Raw genomic sequence first — 16047 nt, forward strand, 5'->3', positions numbered from 1 at the left:
TTTATAAAAAAAAAAAAAAAAAAAAAAAAAATCAACTGAGTTTATATAAAACTTTACCATAAAATGGATTTACCTCAACCAGCCAGAACAAAGGCCAAATAGGGGCGTGAAGGGAAGGGACCATATAGTCACTACCAGTATTAACAACGTATATGAGCTATGCAGCAATTACTTCTCTGCAGTCTGGCCAACAGCAAATTGATGCTACTAACAACCAGCATATTTCAATCATGTAGAAAACATTTAACAAAGGGTCTAAAAAGTCCTAACTCAACTCTAAAATGCAATGATTATCTCCAGATAAGATTATTCTCTCTTAAAACAGGAGGTCCCTTCAAGTTACCTAAGCTACTGACTGAAGGTTTGTTGTAACACATATGCAGAAAAGCAATTTTTTTTCTGCTTGCATAAACTTAGAACAAAAGGACTTACACATTTTTTTTTTAAAAAACCTAAATTAAACTTTAAGGTGTTGATACCAAAGTCAAGCAAAGAGGCTTAACAGGTTTGTTACCAAATGGGCACATCTACACAAGACGTTTACTGCACAGTTGACTAATTAATTCTGCAGTAATTACGAGTACTACCCTGCTGCAGAGTTTTTCATGTGCAGCCGCGCACGTGTAGACGTTGCCCCAGCTGGCTAGAGCACAGGATGCTTCAGTGCAGGGCTAGCCAGCAGGTAGCCCCCACACTGAAGCCCCCTTATGCCTCAACCAGCCACTCCACAACACATGAAGCCCAGCTGGAGCAGCCCAGGACAGCAGGGGACCCAGGGGTCAGCCCGCCAGCCCAGGGCTGTTCCGACTGGACTCCATGTGCTGCACATGAATAAACTTTAGGGCAATAAGCTCTGGGGCACATTAATCACACCTGTAGATATGCCCAATGTGTAGTAGATACAGCATTAAAAATGTGCTAGTGTGTTCCTCAAAAAAGCAAAAGAAAATATAACAACGATGCTGCCTAAAATTTAAAAAAATTAAGTAAACTTCACACGCTTCCACATAAAACAACAGAAATATGCAGAAGTGCCTTTGCTCTGACAGTTATTTCATAGTTATATATATATTAGCCCTTCATCTAATCCTGGATTCAAGAGGACCAAAATTTGGCATTTTGGATATGGGGGAAAAGAGCGCGCCTTTAATAACAATCAATTATTGCCACCAGGGTCATTACCCTCCTCCTTGCTGTCATCAAAGATATCACTGATTCGGAAAAGCTTTTTCTGTTGGCTGGAAGACAAATTTTCATAAGAAAATCTGTCCTGCTGTTTTTCTAACTTTTTCTGAAGCAATGGAATTGTCTCGTCATAAAGGTAATCGATGATTTCTTTAAAGAAAAAACAGAACATTCCATTTATTCTTAATTTTATTTTGGTCTTTTCATCAACAAGCTGTGTTTTTTCATTACGCTTTACAAGACTGACATTCTTGCAATACCATTCCTGCTCAGCCCAAGAAAACTAGCAGAGCCCAATGGGGTATATGAGCCACAGTCCGATAGAAGGCATGTTTGAAAACCCAATGGGACTTATAAGCCTCACATAGGCAAAGCCCAACTGAACCTCCAGGCATGGTCAGAACCAAGAGGAAGCCAAGCCCAGACCACATGTACGATTATTTTGAACATCTACTAAGAGCAGCAAGTCAAGTAGGCAGAGTTTAATTTATGTGTGGAGATAAAAAGGGTACCATCATTCTCCTCTTGGCTATTCCCCAGTAACCATATCAGCATATGCACACACATGTACATATGGGTACCATGGGAAGAACTAATGAACTTCCAAAAAGCAGAGTGGTAAAAGTGGTAGGTTCGAGCATAATGCAGGCTGACTTCATGAAATGCACCCACTTTTGTGTATTTGTTTTTATTAACCCCAAAATATTAAACAAAAATAAAACTAATTTGATCATATACAGGGAAAAGCTGACTCAGAGTACCACTGAAAGATTAACAGAGTAATAAGCTTTAAAAAAAAGTTGAAAGAATGCATAATGCAACCAAGAGAGATACTCACCAGGAAAAGACTTCGAGTGCCAGAAGGGAACATACGTAGCCTTTAGCCTAGAAAATTTACCCTGAACATACGCTTCAGGGACATCTCTGAAAAAAGAAAGGTTTCAAATATGGGTAAAGACAGCCTATTATAAAGTTTTATTATTATAGCAGTGTCATTCCAATGGCACTTTTTGCTCCAATTAGCCAACCTCACACTGTCAGATATGAGTATTTAAAAATCTGCCTGGTCTTTAAAGGACCAAATACAAATAATTGGTCATGACAGTGGTTAATCTTATGCATGGGTACACCAAGGCAAAAACCGTGGTATAAATGTGTATTACACACTTAGGAAGAAGAAAAAATAAGTGAAGCTGAAAGTGGAAAGAATTTGTCATTCCTATCTGTTCCTCTGTATGATCTGGGAAATGCAGAGGATTACATGGACAGAACTGGGTCATTTTGTACACCATACTCAGGCTCTTCTACGACACGGCTGCAATATTACAGATCCTTTATGCAACAGCCATCCTACACAAGTAAAATAAGAATAACTCAAGTGTTACACACAGGATAAGTGCAGGCATTTGGGAGGTTAAATCGGATTCATAACGGCCGCCCAATTTAAACTTAGCTCGTCTGGGTGCTAACCTTACACTTACAGATGTGGCCTCAGTGACCGGCAATCAGTCTAAATCTGTAACGGAACAGATGTTCCGTACACACAACCCAGTCTAAAAATGGCAGAACCCAGTTTAAGATAGCCCTGGATCTATACAGTATCAGACTCATTTAAGTCAAACTGGTGCATGGAAGTTCTGTCCACTTCCCCTCTACAGCCTTGAGGCTGGGAAAATCCAACCACTGGCTCCAGCCCTGGGGCTGCTCCCCCTTTCCCCCACACTAGTCTATTTTTGCCCTCCCCCCTAGCCCCTTGCTCCCCTCTCTGCCCTGCCAGCACTCTCAACCCCCATCTCACAAACTGCCTCAGGTGCAGATGCTTTTAATCAGCCTCAGCCGCTGCTGCTGCCAAACAAATAAGTCCGGCAGGAGTGGGAGGGGGGTGTAGGTTCACTAAGCGGAGGGACCCCACCCCACTCGCAGGTTGAGCCTGCCCCCAGCCATGACTTTTGAGTTGTACCTGCCCCCTTTACCGCACCCACAAGTCGTGCCTGTTCCCCCTACCCCTTGCGGGTCACGCCTGCATCCCCCAACCCCTACATTGCGCCTGCCTCCCCAGTCCTCAGTGGACCCCTGGTCCCCTCCAGTCTGCTGGACCCCCAATCCCCTGGCTACTCCCCCCCAGCAAAATCCTGATTTACCTAATATCAGGCAGCCACTTCGAATTGATTTAACCATCCCCTAATGCCCCAAATGTCTGTACTTAGCCATACAGAAAAGCAACTTGGCCACTATGTTCACAGTGGTAGGAAAGCTATAAGATAAGGTAGAAAAAATAGTTTCCTGTCATTTTAAGTTTAAACACCTATTCCTAAAATGTTATGTCCTGTTACTGCATAGTGATCTGTAAGCGCACAGTCCTGTTGAATTCAGTGAGACTCTGTGTGGCTGTAGGAGTCCAAGCTTGTTTATATTTCTGAGAACTTAGGCTGGTTTTAGCCTAAAATAAAGGCCTTTTGATACAAGTAGCTTGACTTTTGTTCAGGAATGGGAGTTATGTATGTAAAATGCAGATTTTGCTAAATTAGAATGAACTGAGAATACTAAAAAATTGGTCAAAAACAGAAAAACAGACGGTTTTGGGCAAATAGAAGCCCTTTAAAGCAAGGCAAACCATACGAGAAATAACTGTTAAGATATGGGGCTACTATAGAAATGCGCGACGTAAATAAGCATCCATAGAAAAATGCACGTGTTAAGAAGTGAAGTTATGTAAACAAGAAGGGTATAAAATTGGGGAAGTGGGCTTTCAAGACCCTAGAAAACCTTGATCCTCAGACCAAAAGTTTACCCTGAGCAGAACTTAACGTAGGAATTGAGAACCACCCCTGCCATGGACAAAACTTTACAGAGTGTTCAACCACTGACGTCGTGTTCATTATTTTTAAGGTGGTGAGCATATATGTTAATCTTTTCATATTGCAGTAGAAGGTATCTATATTGCTTTATATTTGTATTAGCTCTAAAAGAATAATAAAATTAGCCTTTATGCTAAGCCTGATTTGTTCGTGGAGTTTCTTTACTTAGTAAAACGTCCATACATTACAAAAAAATCCTTACTGTTTAATCCAAAAACATAACACTGGCTGACTTCTAAAGACTGCCTGTTTGTGGCCAAATTCAAATATCAAAACAAAAGCTTTTACCCAAAGACACTGCTGAGCTCTTCCCAGTTTATTTCATTAGCATCTTCCACCTTCATGTTATACAACCTAGGAATTGCAATGAAAAAGCAATTTATAGGCACAGCAGAGAGGGCAGTTTCATATCCTATTGGTCCATGATCCTCTTCCCCAACCAAGGCATATTCTACAAAGATAAACACTGCTGGTAACTCTGGGTGAAACTGTGCACACATGTTAAATATATAAAATGATGCTAAAACACCTTCACGGTTGCCAAACTGAAACAAAAAGAAAGAGAAAAGGCAAAAAACTTAAAAGCAAAGTTTTCTTTCTACCTGCGTGCTGAGAACAGCATTTTCAAATATTTCCAAATAAGCGATTTGGACATAGACACAGCTTTAAATGTTTTTTCTACATACCTCGAGGTACCAGGCACAGCTCATGAATGCTGAGATGCTGGGGTGGATGGAGCATCCCACAGAAGCATGGCGGGGCCCCCACGTGCTTGGCGGCAAACTTGGAAGTGGACTTGAAGTGCTTCTGGTCCATTTCTGGGGCTGCTGCTGATCATGCTGGGGACCCCCCTGAGCTTCTCTGGGACGCTCCATCTGCCCCAGCACTGCAGCATTCAGAGCCCCTGCTACCTAGAGATATGTAGGAAAAACATGTAAAGCTGTGTCTATGTCCGAATCATTGAATGTTTATGAACTTCTCCGAACTGATTTGGAGGGTTCTGATTCGATTCAGAGAGATTGAAGGGTCTCTTGAATTGATTCATATTCAGAGATTCAGCTCCCATATCAGGCCAAATCTCCACCAAATCAAATCAGCAGCCGAAGCTTTACACAGCCCTAGTGCTCAACTTCGTGGTCCGATGGGTACCATAGGGCGAGTCTATGAGCCTGATCCAGCACGGGGCTGGTGCGATCCAACCTGCGAACCTCCCCACAGATACAGAAATGTGCTTGTGGAGCAGTGTGGTCTGTATTAATTGCTGTGGCTCTGGGAGCAATTAACACTGCCACTGCTCCCCCATCACCAAATTTTCAGACTTGTGGGAAGCCCCACCAGCCACACGACAGCACTGTGGGCTGGATTCAGCCCACAGGCCAGAGATTGAGCATCACTGAAATTGTTAACATCTCCATTCTGAATTGCTCCCATCTCTCTGGAAATTTCATTTGTTAAGCTGCTTACAAGTAAGAAGGACCTTTTCTCTAACTGCCAGATATACCCTGGTTCTCTTTCCGTATCATACATCGTCACCAGTAGAAGTTCTACTAACCAAATTGCACACACACATTTTCTATACTTTTCTCATTCCCCTGTAGCAACCCCACTGCAGGCAGTAGACTTACACAGATGTTAATAATTGGAACTTAAGTCATTGTGTTGACAATGCACAGGAGAAAGGGCCCACTGCTTGCTCAGTAGCACCTGTGTCAGCTGGGCAGGGCCAACCACAGCACAAAGAAATGGAGAACAAGCTTTCAGCTGATCAGACAACAAATCCCTCTGCCTGTAAAGAAGTGCTGCTTGTATCTAGGCCAGCTGCACTCAGGATGGTTTAACATGCCTAGTTTTTACAGAAAACTAGGAAGAGAACCTAATGCCGTGGGAACTTCTGTGTCTGAAATGACACACTTCACTTTTATTGCATGTGCTCCCGAATGTCACCTGACAAATGCTCCACATACTGCAGCAAAAGCACACTGCATTATATTTATCCCTACCTTTCAATGAGATTGATTTTAGCTCGCAACCCTTTTGTCCCATGATATAGCGCCTCCCCATTGGACATCTTCTTCGTTAGAACTGAAAGCCTTGTAAGGGAGGGGAGAAAGACAGTGAGAGAGAGAGAGATTTCCCCATCACTTAAAGTTAAAGTTTGGGTAAAAAAAACAAAAACATTCAATCTTGTTCAGCGATAAAAAGAGATGGTTATATATTTTGTTAATTGTTCTAGAAGTCTTGGGCCTTCATAGGTCTATGGCTTCACTTTCTTATAACTTCCAATGCTTTTATCTTTCTTTTCTCATAATGCGGTTAACCTATTCTACATGAAGAGGTTACACTGAAATCTAAGCAACTTAGTCTAATGCAGCTACCCAAACTAAGGAACTGAATCTTGCAACCCGTGTCTGTTCAAGCCCATTCACTACAACGGCATCTAAGAGCAAATTCCGGCTCTAAGTTTCCTATTTGGTAGGACTCTTACCTATCTGCCAGCTTTCAGTTTCTTTTCCTTAGAAAGAGCAAGCAGGCAGTTTGCCATCTTAAGTTGTGCCCTTTCTTTTAAAAAATTATCTTTCATAAACGCAATACCACATGATGGAGACACTTAAGTACACATGTGATGTTATGAAAGAAAGTAGCTCCACTTTCAATTATTCATACACTTACAACTTTGCAGAACTTGCATTTAAGTTGTGTATAGACAGAGAAGCTTTAGAGTTGAAAAAGCAATGTGTCTTTGTACACCAACTACCCTCAACACTGATGCAAATACAACAATTAAAAAAAATTATTATAATTAATTTTTGGATTGGTATCAATTCGCTTGTTCCCACACCAGAGGCTTCTCTGCTCTCAACTCAGTAAGCTCCAATGAAAAAAAATTGACACAAGCATAATAAACTGTACATAAGTAAGCATTATATATCACTCGTGATTTGTTTTGATTTTTCTTCTTTCTTTTCCTATAATGAAGTTATACTTAATATTGCACAGAGCTGCGGCAAAGTATCCTGTGTGATTAAAGTAACGGGAGTCATATCTTTCAACAAGCATTACAAGATTTGGAATTAAGATCTGGCCTACCATTTCTTATTTCTCTAGACTAAGAATTTTGGTAATTTTTCCGATAACATTTTTTTTGTATCCTACATCCTGTTGTTATTATTACCAGTTGTTTATTAAACAAATACATGTCCAGACACAACCAGTTTAAAGAAAGCAAACACAGAGAAAACAAAAAGATAATCCCAGACTCGTATAACTCCCAAGCCTTTTATACAAACTTACCACTTAGATTTACACTGTCTCCAATGTCTAGTTCCTACTTTGGTTTGTATATCAACCCAAGGTAGGTTCTTGTAGAGTTTTTTACGCTCAACTGAAAGAGTTTCTTCTGAGTTTTCCAAGAAAAGAGAATCTGAGTCTTCCTTTATGGCTCGTTCCTGAATTATCTCCTCTACTGCTTTAATTAGCCTCTGGGTCTCCTCCTTTGTCCAGGGACCAGCATTAATTTCTATGTTGAATAAAAAAGCCAAACAATTTAGATAAAACCTCTCACCAATTGACCCAAAGAGCAAAATAATCAAGTGAGTGCGCTCAGTTCTGCAATATATTTACAAGATCAGTTCCACATTCAATCTAGATGTTTTGCAATAACATTTTTCCACGGCAGATTTGAGACAGGTCATCCAGACCAGTGGATAAAGGAGTGTAGTAGAAGCTAAGAACTCCATTCACAAACCTGCCACTAATTCCACTGATAGTCAGGCAAGCTACATTGCCTGCTTGACTCAAGCTTTCAAAAAATCTCTTAATATTAGGCAGCCTAAGCCAAATTTAGTCACGCACATAAGGGGCCTGCAGTCTGATTTTCAAAAGTACTGGCAAGCAGCAAACCCACTGAACTCAGTGGGCACTGTTAGGGGCTCAGCATTTCTGAAAAAAATTCAGGCCACTTACTTGTGTGCCTATATATGGACTTAGGAACCTATCACTAGATTTTTTCTTTTTTTCGGTAAAATAGGCCCGTGGATCAGTTTCTCTACCCAAAAACTTGTCTGCTTCAGAGGGTTGTTGTGAGAATTATTTATGGGTTCCTTCTACCACTTTATACTTTGAAAGTGCAACACAGGTGCTAATTAGGCAAACAAAAACACTATTATAAATTAATTCCACCTGCTGCTTCCAACAGCTGAAAAAATAAAAATGGATGTCTCAAAGAAAAGGGATGCTTTTTCCTCACCATGTTCTACTGGATTATAGTCTACCTTTTATTTTTACTACAGTTTGAAATAAAGGCAGCCTCTCTAGCATTCTGCATAAGGATTTGACAAGTTAAGTGAGGAAAGACTGGAATCCAAACAAGTCTACAACCTCTCATTTCATTTCTCCAGAAATGAAGCTTACTTGATATTTCTTAAATATCAAATTAAAAACATTTGGATAGCTGCTATTGTGTCAGTTGGGATATTTTCCCTACTTTTACAATGAGAGAACATGGGGAAAGGACACACTAAATAAGTTAACTTCTTAATACCAGCGAATGCACTAATAGTGCTTCCCTGTGAACATTTTAACTGCTATCCCACATAAGCAAGGAGACTCTTTCTAGTATTCACACTGGAGGACGAAATAATTGCTTCTCTTTTTTTTTTTTTTTAGAAACAAACCCTAAAAAATATAAAATCAAGCTCCTGTTATGGCTAAAATGAACTGCAGCCAGGCCAACATAGATTCATAGATGCTGGGGTCAGAAGAGACCTCAACAGATCATTGAGTCCAATCCCCTGCCTAGGCAGAAAAGAGTGCTGGGGTCAGATGACATCCCTTAACTAAAGTGCAGACTTACAAATACCTCTTCCTCTACATAGAAGTCAGATTTCCCACAGCTTAGGGATATCATTACATATTATATTCTCTAAAAAAGTTAGTTGACTACATTTCGTTAATCTTGGACAACAGTAATTAGATAAAGAGCCTTTGAGGGGCATTTTTTGGCTGTTTTATAAAAAAGAAAAAAACCCAGAACAAAATATGTAGCCTAGCAATCTATAATTCCTAAGGTGAGCAGCTGAACAGCCTTAAAACCAGCTGGTTATTAAGTTAGCCACAATAAAATTTCCTCTGACCTCTTTCTTAATGGCCTGATTGTGAAGCACTACATGAAACTCTTGGAAGAAGACTGCCCAACAGCAAGAGAAATGGAAGGCATTCTACTTTATTTCTTGTCTGGCTTGCTGCCAGTGACCATTGTAGCTTTGAGGCTCTTACATACACTTAGACTGGGACAACCCACATGGTTAAAATGAGACCTGAATCTCAAAAGGTCTTAGGAGTAATGCACTCTGGGCCAGGTTTTCACAGGTATCTAGGAATCTATTACAAGTGTCAAACTGCCTAAGCAGGTTGGGTAACACCAATTTTAATTGAAACTTAATACCTAATGTCCTAGCAGGATTTTCAGAACTGCCTAAGCTCTTTTCAAATCCTGGCTCTTACCTCAGTCAGGCTTTCTGACTGAAATGTGTCAATCTATATGTTGATCTTTTAATCAAATGTTAAATCTTGTGTTATTTCAATTCTGTACCTCTAATCAGAAATGTTTGTTTTTATCAACTACACACACAGATTCACTGCAAATAGCAACTTGGAAAAAACAGAAACCAGGGGAACCCAAAGCAAGAACCCTGTCCAGTACATGATATCCAAAGAACCTAAGAGTACTTGCTGGAACTGTAACTAAAATAATAAATTATTTTTAATTTCTGACATGCAGAGCTTGAATTTTTAGTTTTAATGATGACTTACGGGCCTTCATCTGCGAATATTTGAGAGCAACTGAGAGGTTGCTACGGTTCATCATCTCAGAAATCTTCTTCCAGTTGTTGCCATGCATAGCATGATATCTCTTCAATTGTTCTTTCTCATCCTCAGAATACCTAATGCAGCAAAGGTAAACAGAAGAATAAACAGGCTGAAAAAGCCCAGTTGTTTCAAAGAAACAAAGGTACAAAAATCCACAAAGTCCATCTTTCATTAGTATTTCAAGTAATATTTATAAAATGGTCTTTTCTTTAACCCTTCAGCTGCATTAACGTTAGTCTGTTATGATGTTCATTTGTCAGTTTAGTATGTTCCATTACTGGCACCAACCTATTCTATCCATCTCCTATTTGTATGAATCAAGTAACAGGATTGAGAAAAAATATTTTGAAACTAGAAAAACTGAAATGCAAAATCATAAAATTGTCCAGGAAATTTAGAAACAGAGGATGTGCTTTGAAGAAGTTACCTTTTGCTCATACAGTCATTATGAAACATGCAACTTGCTACTAGCATTTTCAGACTATACAGCCACACAAAAAAATTAATAAAAGTGTCTATGGAAGTTAGATTGCAGATGCTATCTTTTGTTTCTGAATACAACCCAAACTGACTGCAACTGCTAAAAGTGTTCTTCTAATGCAACATATTAAACTCATGGAAAGATACATGCTGCCTAAAATACAAACCTCACCTTTGTTTCATGTTATCACAGCTGCAATCACAGCAGAAACTCTGGAATCGAAGTTCAGAGCATGGCCTTCACTGTGAGTGTCCTACAAACCCAAAACGCTCTCTCCTCCCCATTCGACCAGAACCCAGATTTGTTAACTTCCTATTGAACTGCAAGAGCTAACTTTTGGCTCACTATTTGAAGAGGAACTAGATTTCCTATCACATAAAGAACATATTGTAATTTGTAAATAATGCATGATTTAGAACTGTCATTCGCTCATTGCTCTCACACATGGAAAGGTTCTTTGTTGTGTATGTTACAAAAACTAAAGCAAGATGTGGCTATCAAAGACCAACTCTTAGTGCACAGCAATGCCTAAAATACACTCTTACCGGCCTTTATAGTTGTTTGGGTCAAACATCTTCCTTGCCCGCACATATATCAGTCTCCAAGGTCGAGGAATTCTCTTAGCTACAAAGTAAAAAATTCTTTTTTTTTTAAATGCATTTTACCCAGTGAAAAGGCCGTTGAAGAAAGAGACATAGCACAATCAAGAAAAATTATCAATGATAGTTCTTCCATTGTTCAATGCTTATAGTCTGCTGTACTAAAAATACTGGAAGAGAAAAGGAGTATGGACCTATTTCAACAGATGCTTCTCAACACTTTCAATCAAACAGTACAGTAAAGATGAATATAGAATGAGAAGCCATTTACTGAGTGCACCAAGAGAATAGATCAAAAGTCATCTCAGAATGAACAAGTATCATAGCAGTTGGGTTCTGCACAAAAGAGAGGAGAGGCTAGATATTAAAATGGAAAAATCCTCTTTGTATACAAGTTCAATCTTCCAAAGTGTGAGGAAAAACAATAAAATTCTATCTGCAAACATTCTAATTGCCTCCTTCAGTTTAAGCTAACACGGCACACAGAACTTACCAGTTATTTACATACTCAAAGGATATGACTGAAATTTTCAAAATAGTTACAGATTTTAGACATACCTCCCACTAATGAGCACCAGAGAGCTTTGAAAATGTCTACCCATAAACTTATTTTCTAGCCAAAAGAAACGGCACAAATTGTGCTCTTGATCATGTGTACTTCTGGCTTTGAAAACTCTAAAACGTGTGGTGAGGTGAAGCTGAATTTTAAATCGGCAAACCCTTCATAAGTGAACACAGAGACTCATATCAGTGGCAAAGATATTTAACAAACTTCATATCATCTTAAAATTGCACTTTATTATTTTAATCGGATTTACAGTTGAAAACTAAATCCTTTTTAAACAACCCATGGTTTTATATGACATGCAATAATGCCACCATTAGAGAGCAAGAACCATCTTTTAAAAGCAATTGTATAATACTCACCAATTTTCTCACAAAATCCATATTTTACTTTCAATCTAGTGATGCTTTGTTTCTCTTCTGGGAACCTATAAGTAAATAATAGTTTCTCCGCACTTTCTAGTCCTGTAAGTGATAAAAAGTCTTCCACATTTTTCTGTATCTGATTATTTTCCTTCTTAGAAAACCTGCCAAACTTGACAGCAACACCTAGAACATACAAAACATTTGGTTTAGAAAAACAGAACTCTAGTTACAACTTGCCTGCATTTCATGGTGAAAATGCAGGTTTACAAAATATGTCAAACAGGCAATGAAAAGTCAATGCTCTGAAGAGACAATATATCAACTCGCAGAGAGAGAAGAGCAGTTTGGAGATGGAATATTCATATGTAGCATCTCAACTGTAACCTGGATGCCAGGATACTGGCCTGTAAGTAAGGCTGGAATAAAAGGAAAACAGAACTAAGAAATAAGCAAGTAATAGAACTAGGGCTTGTCAAATGATTTAAAAATTCAACCATGGTTAGTTGTGCGATTCAAATTAGGGATTTTAATGCACCTGGGGGTCCATGCAGCAGCAAAAGCCCTCCTGCACACTTGGACGAGCCTCCAGCAGCTCAGTCCCATGACCTGCCCAGCCCTGGGGCCCTATTCATCCCAGCCTCTGCCCCACTCCCTCCCTCACCACGCGAGACTCTATATGCACCCCCAGCCCGCCTTTTTCCTCCCCCATGCCCCTTCCCCTTCACAGACTTGTCTGCTGGGCACTTTTTACACACCACTGGGCTACGTTCCTGGGCATCTGCAGGCTGCAGCTGCATGTCTGTGTGTGCCCCCCTCCCTCCCGCACTGCTTCAGCCACCTACAGCCCCCACCCAGGCTGCCCTACAGTCCTCTGTGTTGCCACCGCTGCCCTGCAGGGCAGCCCACAGGCCACTGTAACAGTGGTGAAGCGGAGACTGGGCATAGGCTCCAAAACCATGTGCACAATTAACGCCTTAAAAAAATTAACACAAATGATTGTGTTAATCACATGCATTAACCACAATTAATTGATAGCCCTAAACAGAAACATTTGTGCTTAGAATGCAACCCTCATTTTTAATAGAATACAGCACAGAGAAATAATCTAATCAGAGGAGAAATATTTCATATCATGAAGGAATGCTCTTATCCAAGTTGATAACACAAATGTTTTCCTCTCTGCTAGAGATTTTAAACCTGTTGCCATTCCACTGGAATTAGATGTGCTGCATGAGTCTCCTATATTTCAATTTCTAGAAGTCAGATATTCTGGGTATAAAATGCACTATATAAAATCAAATCCTTTCCTCCTCTGTCAAACTACTTTCAGATGTCACTCGCCTCCTGGCTCTGTCAGTATAGCACTCTCTTGGGAGCTCACCTTCGTTCTTAAATTTTTTAAACCTGTTCAGGTCTCTTCCAGCCATCTTCAGGATAGATTCATCTGACATTTTCCTCACGTGAGGAATAAACTCCTCTAGTTCCTGTTTTGCAGCCTCCAAATCTAGTTGCAACAGTGGCATAGATTCCAGGAACTCTTCATTTTTCAACATGGAGATTTCAGAGTCTGCATATTCAGAAAGGGAAACATTCTGGTCTTCCTCATTTTCAAATGCCACTGACACTGGTAATCTGATAACAAGAATAATTAGAGTTTACTACTGAAGATTTATTAATTCTGAGAGTAAAATCACTTTTTCAAGCAAAAGATATGGGAATTGTGCTGCCCACTTCACCCTACTCTATTTCTAGTCTTACAATCCGGCTACAATTCCAAACACTTTTGATAATGACAAAGCAGCAGCCAACCTTTACTGCTAGCTTTGCTGAAGTAGTCTACCACTCTGAAAGGCTGCCAATCCTTGCTTTAATTTACTATTCTTTTAATAATCTAAATAATACCTTGGTGCAATTACATATAGCCCTACAATTAGCAGACTCCTCTTAAGACCTCCAGACTTTTTAGGCAGACTCCTGTACCCGCCTTTAACTCCACTGAAGTCACTAGAGTCTTCCCCCACAGAGTTCATTGTAGGTATAGGGCATAATGTTTGAAGCTATTTCTCTCCTCGACTTGCAAGCTTAACCAAATAAAATCATTTGTCATATACTTCCATGCAGGGAATGTAGTTCTTTGAGTCTTAAGGATGGCCTGGAATCAGGACACAGGAATTCAAGGCAGTGACACTCAGCAATGCTGCAGGTCTCATGTAACCTTCACTGTTATTCTGAATCCAGGTTTTTAAGACATATACACTAGGGAGAGAAAAATGTACTAGGGCTCAGATGACAATGTGATGAAAGCACTAAGAAAACTGAGATAGAGGGAATCTAAGCCTTACTTTTTCTCAGGTTCTGACGGTACTTGTTGCAAGCTTGATCTCCGTCTCTTTTTAATCTTTCTAACTGGCACCAAGACTTCTTCAGAAGAGCCATTATCAACTCCTGAAGTAACCGTAGGAATAGCAGTGGGTATATCCATGGGACCTTTCTTCAATGCAAAAAAAATTTCTGTAGCTTCTGAGTTTGCCTGATTGGAAGACTCTCCACCTCTATAACCCTTTCTGGGCACTGCTGTAGGTGACCTCAACTTTACCATCTTATCTTTTACCTCTTGCAATGAGGCAGAATTTTGTTTTGCACATGACAGAAGTAATGATGCCAAGTTTTCATCTGTGGCTTCTTGTGTATGACTGAGACTGGTCTGTTCCCTTTTTTTTTTCTTTTTTTGCCTTTTGGAAGCATATTCATCAAAAGCACGCACTTCCTTTACCTCATCCTGTTCCTCTGACAAATTCTTTTTTCTTTTTTTTGTCTTAGTAGGTACAATTACACAATCGACATTCCCTAAAGGGTCCAGGCTGCTAGCATTATCTTCGTCTTCTGAGATATATAATACACTGTTTTCCTCATGCAGGCTACTGCTCTTTTTGTGCTTCTGTTTCTTTTGCTTCTTTTTCTCTTGGGAAGCATCTATTACAGTCTTGTTATTAATTTCACCCTCCCACAAAATAAGAGAATCATCTAGACTTGTGGCAAGATTCTCTTTCCTGTTTTTCTTTTTCTTCTTTTTATGCAATTCACTGTTCTGTGAACCCTGATCTTCAGAAAGCACAGGAGGAGGAGAGCAGGCATCCATGCTCGAGGCACATTTGTCTCTGTCACTCGCAAAGCTCTCAGTGTGCTCTCCGTTTCTCTTTTTCTTCTTCTTTCTCTTCTTGACAGAGTGACAGTTCTGTAGAAAATGTGTGTTGGCTTCTTCAGTCATAGCTGCCAGCTCCTTTAGTGAAAAGAAGATAGATCTTACTTAAATGCTATCATTACATAAGCAAACTTCATGAAAAACCACCAACACACTTCAGGATACATTCTGGTTATATCTTCCTTAAAAGTTATCTATGGCACTGGCTTAAAAGTGACACGACTGTATCTAAAGAATCAAGATGAAAGTGACTTGCTTTCATTTTTGAAAAATGACACCTCCTTGGCTCAACAAAGCTGCTTCGCTGCTGGGGCTCCAGCACTGTCCAACTTGGCTGCCAAGCACCTGGGCAAGAGCAGCAGCTCTGGAGCTCCAAGAGCACCACGGGACGAAGCTCAGTACCGCGGCTTGTTCCCGCAGCAGCAGCCAAGCGCCTGCGATGCCAGGCCTCTCTCCGTAGGTCCCAGACTGGACACGGCATGAGGGGTCCGTAGAACCGATCCAGCCCCCAGGCCAGCCTCACACCGCTTTTCCAGCTTGCGGACCAGTCCTGCTCCCCTCATCCAGCCCTCGGGGCCAGCCAAGCCCAACACCCCAGCTTCAGATACAGAAAAGCGAGAGGAGGTGCAGAGAAGGGCAACAGGAATGATTCACATGGAGGAGCTGCTATAGGAAGAGAGGCTAAGGCCTGTTCAATTTACAAAAAGAGACACTTGAGGGAGGGGGTTTACACAATACATACCAAAGAGAAACCTGACAGGGATCTATCGCTGGATCTCGCTCGCGATACAGTGAGGAGTCCCTAGGTTAAAACCGACCACAGGAAGCACCTTTCACCCAAGGGGTCATTTAAGCCTGGGAGCTTCCTGCACCTGAAACGCTAGAGGCTGCAAGGAGGGCGGGGGGGGGGGGGGGGAAAACCCC

The 16047-nt window shown here is 40.5% G+C and overlaps 1 protein-coding gene across 1 annotated transcript in view; it reads right to left on the reverse strand.

The window, feature by feature from the left end:
- Nucleotides 1-6: 6 nt before the first annotated feature.
- TTF1 (transcription termination factor 1) overlaps nucleotides 7-16047 on the reverse strand; it is a 16569-nt gene continuing 528 nt past the window's right edge. The window contains exons 2-11 of the mRNA XM_019510712.1: nucleotides 14264-15201; nucleotides 13303-13553; nucleotides 11919-12104; nucleotides 10938-11016; nucleotides 9855-9985; nucleotides 7335-7560; nucleotides 6044-6133; nucleotides 4332-4397; nucleotides 2024-2109; nucleotides 7-1335 (exon numbers count right to left, since the gene is read on the reverse strand). Of these exons, the coding sequence (XP_019366257.1) occupies nucleotides 1157-1335; nucleotides 2024-2109; nucleotides 4332-4397; nucleotides 6044-6133; nucleotides 7335-7560; nucleotides 9855-9985; nucleotides 10938-11016; nucleotides 11919-12104; nucleotides 13303-13553; nucleotides 14264-15189 (2220 nt within the window). The 5' untranslated portion in view covers nucleotides 15190-15201 and the 3' untranslated portion in view covers nucleotides 7-1156. The remainder of the gene's footprint in view (nucleotides 1336-2023; nucleotides 2110-4331; nucleotides 4398-6043; nucleotides 6134-7334; nucleotides 7561-9854; nucleotides 9986-10937; nucleotides 11017-11918; nucleotides 12105-13302; nucleotides 13554-14263; nucleotides 15202-16047) is intronic.

Source organism: Gavialis gangeticus, unplaced genomic scaffold (genome assembly GCF_001723915.1).
Source record: "Gavialis gangeticus isolate Ggan-Ray unplaced genomic scaffold, GavGan_comp1, whole genome shotgun sequence".
Taxonomy (NCBI): domain Eukaryota; kingdom Metazoa; phylum Chordata; order Crocodylia; family Gavialidae; genus Gavialis; species Gavialis gangeticus.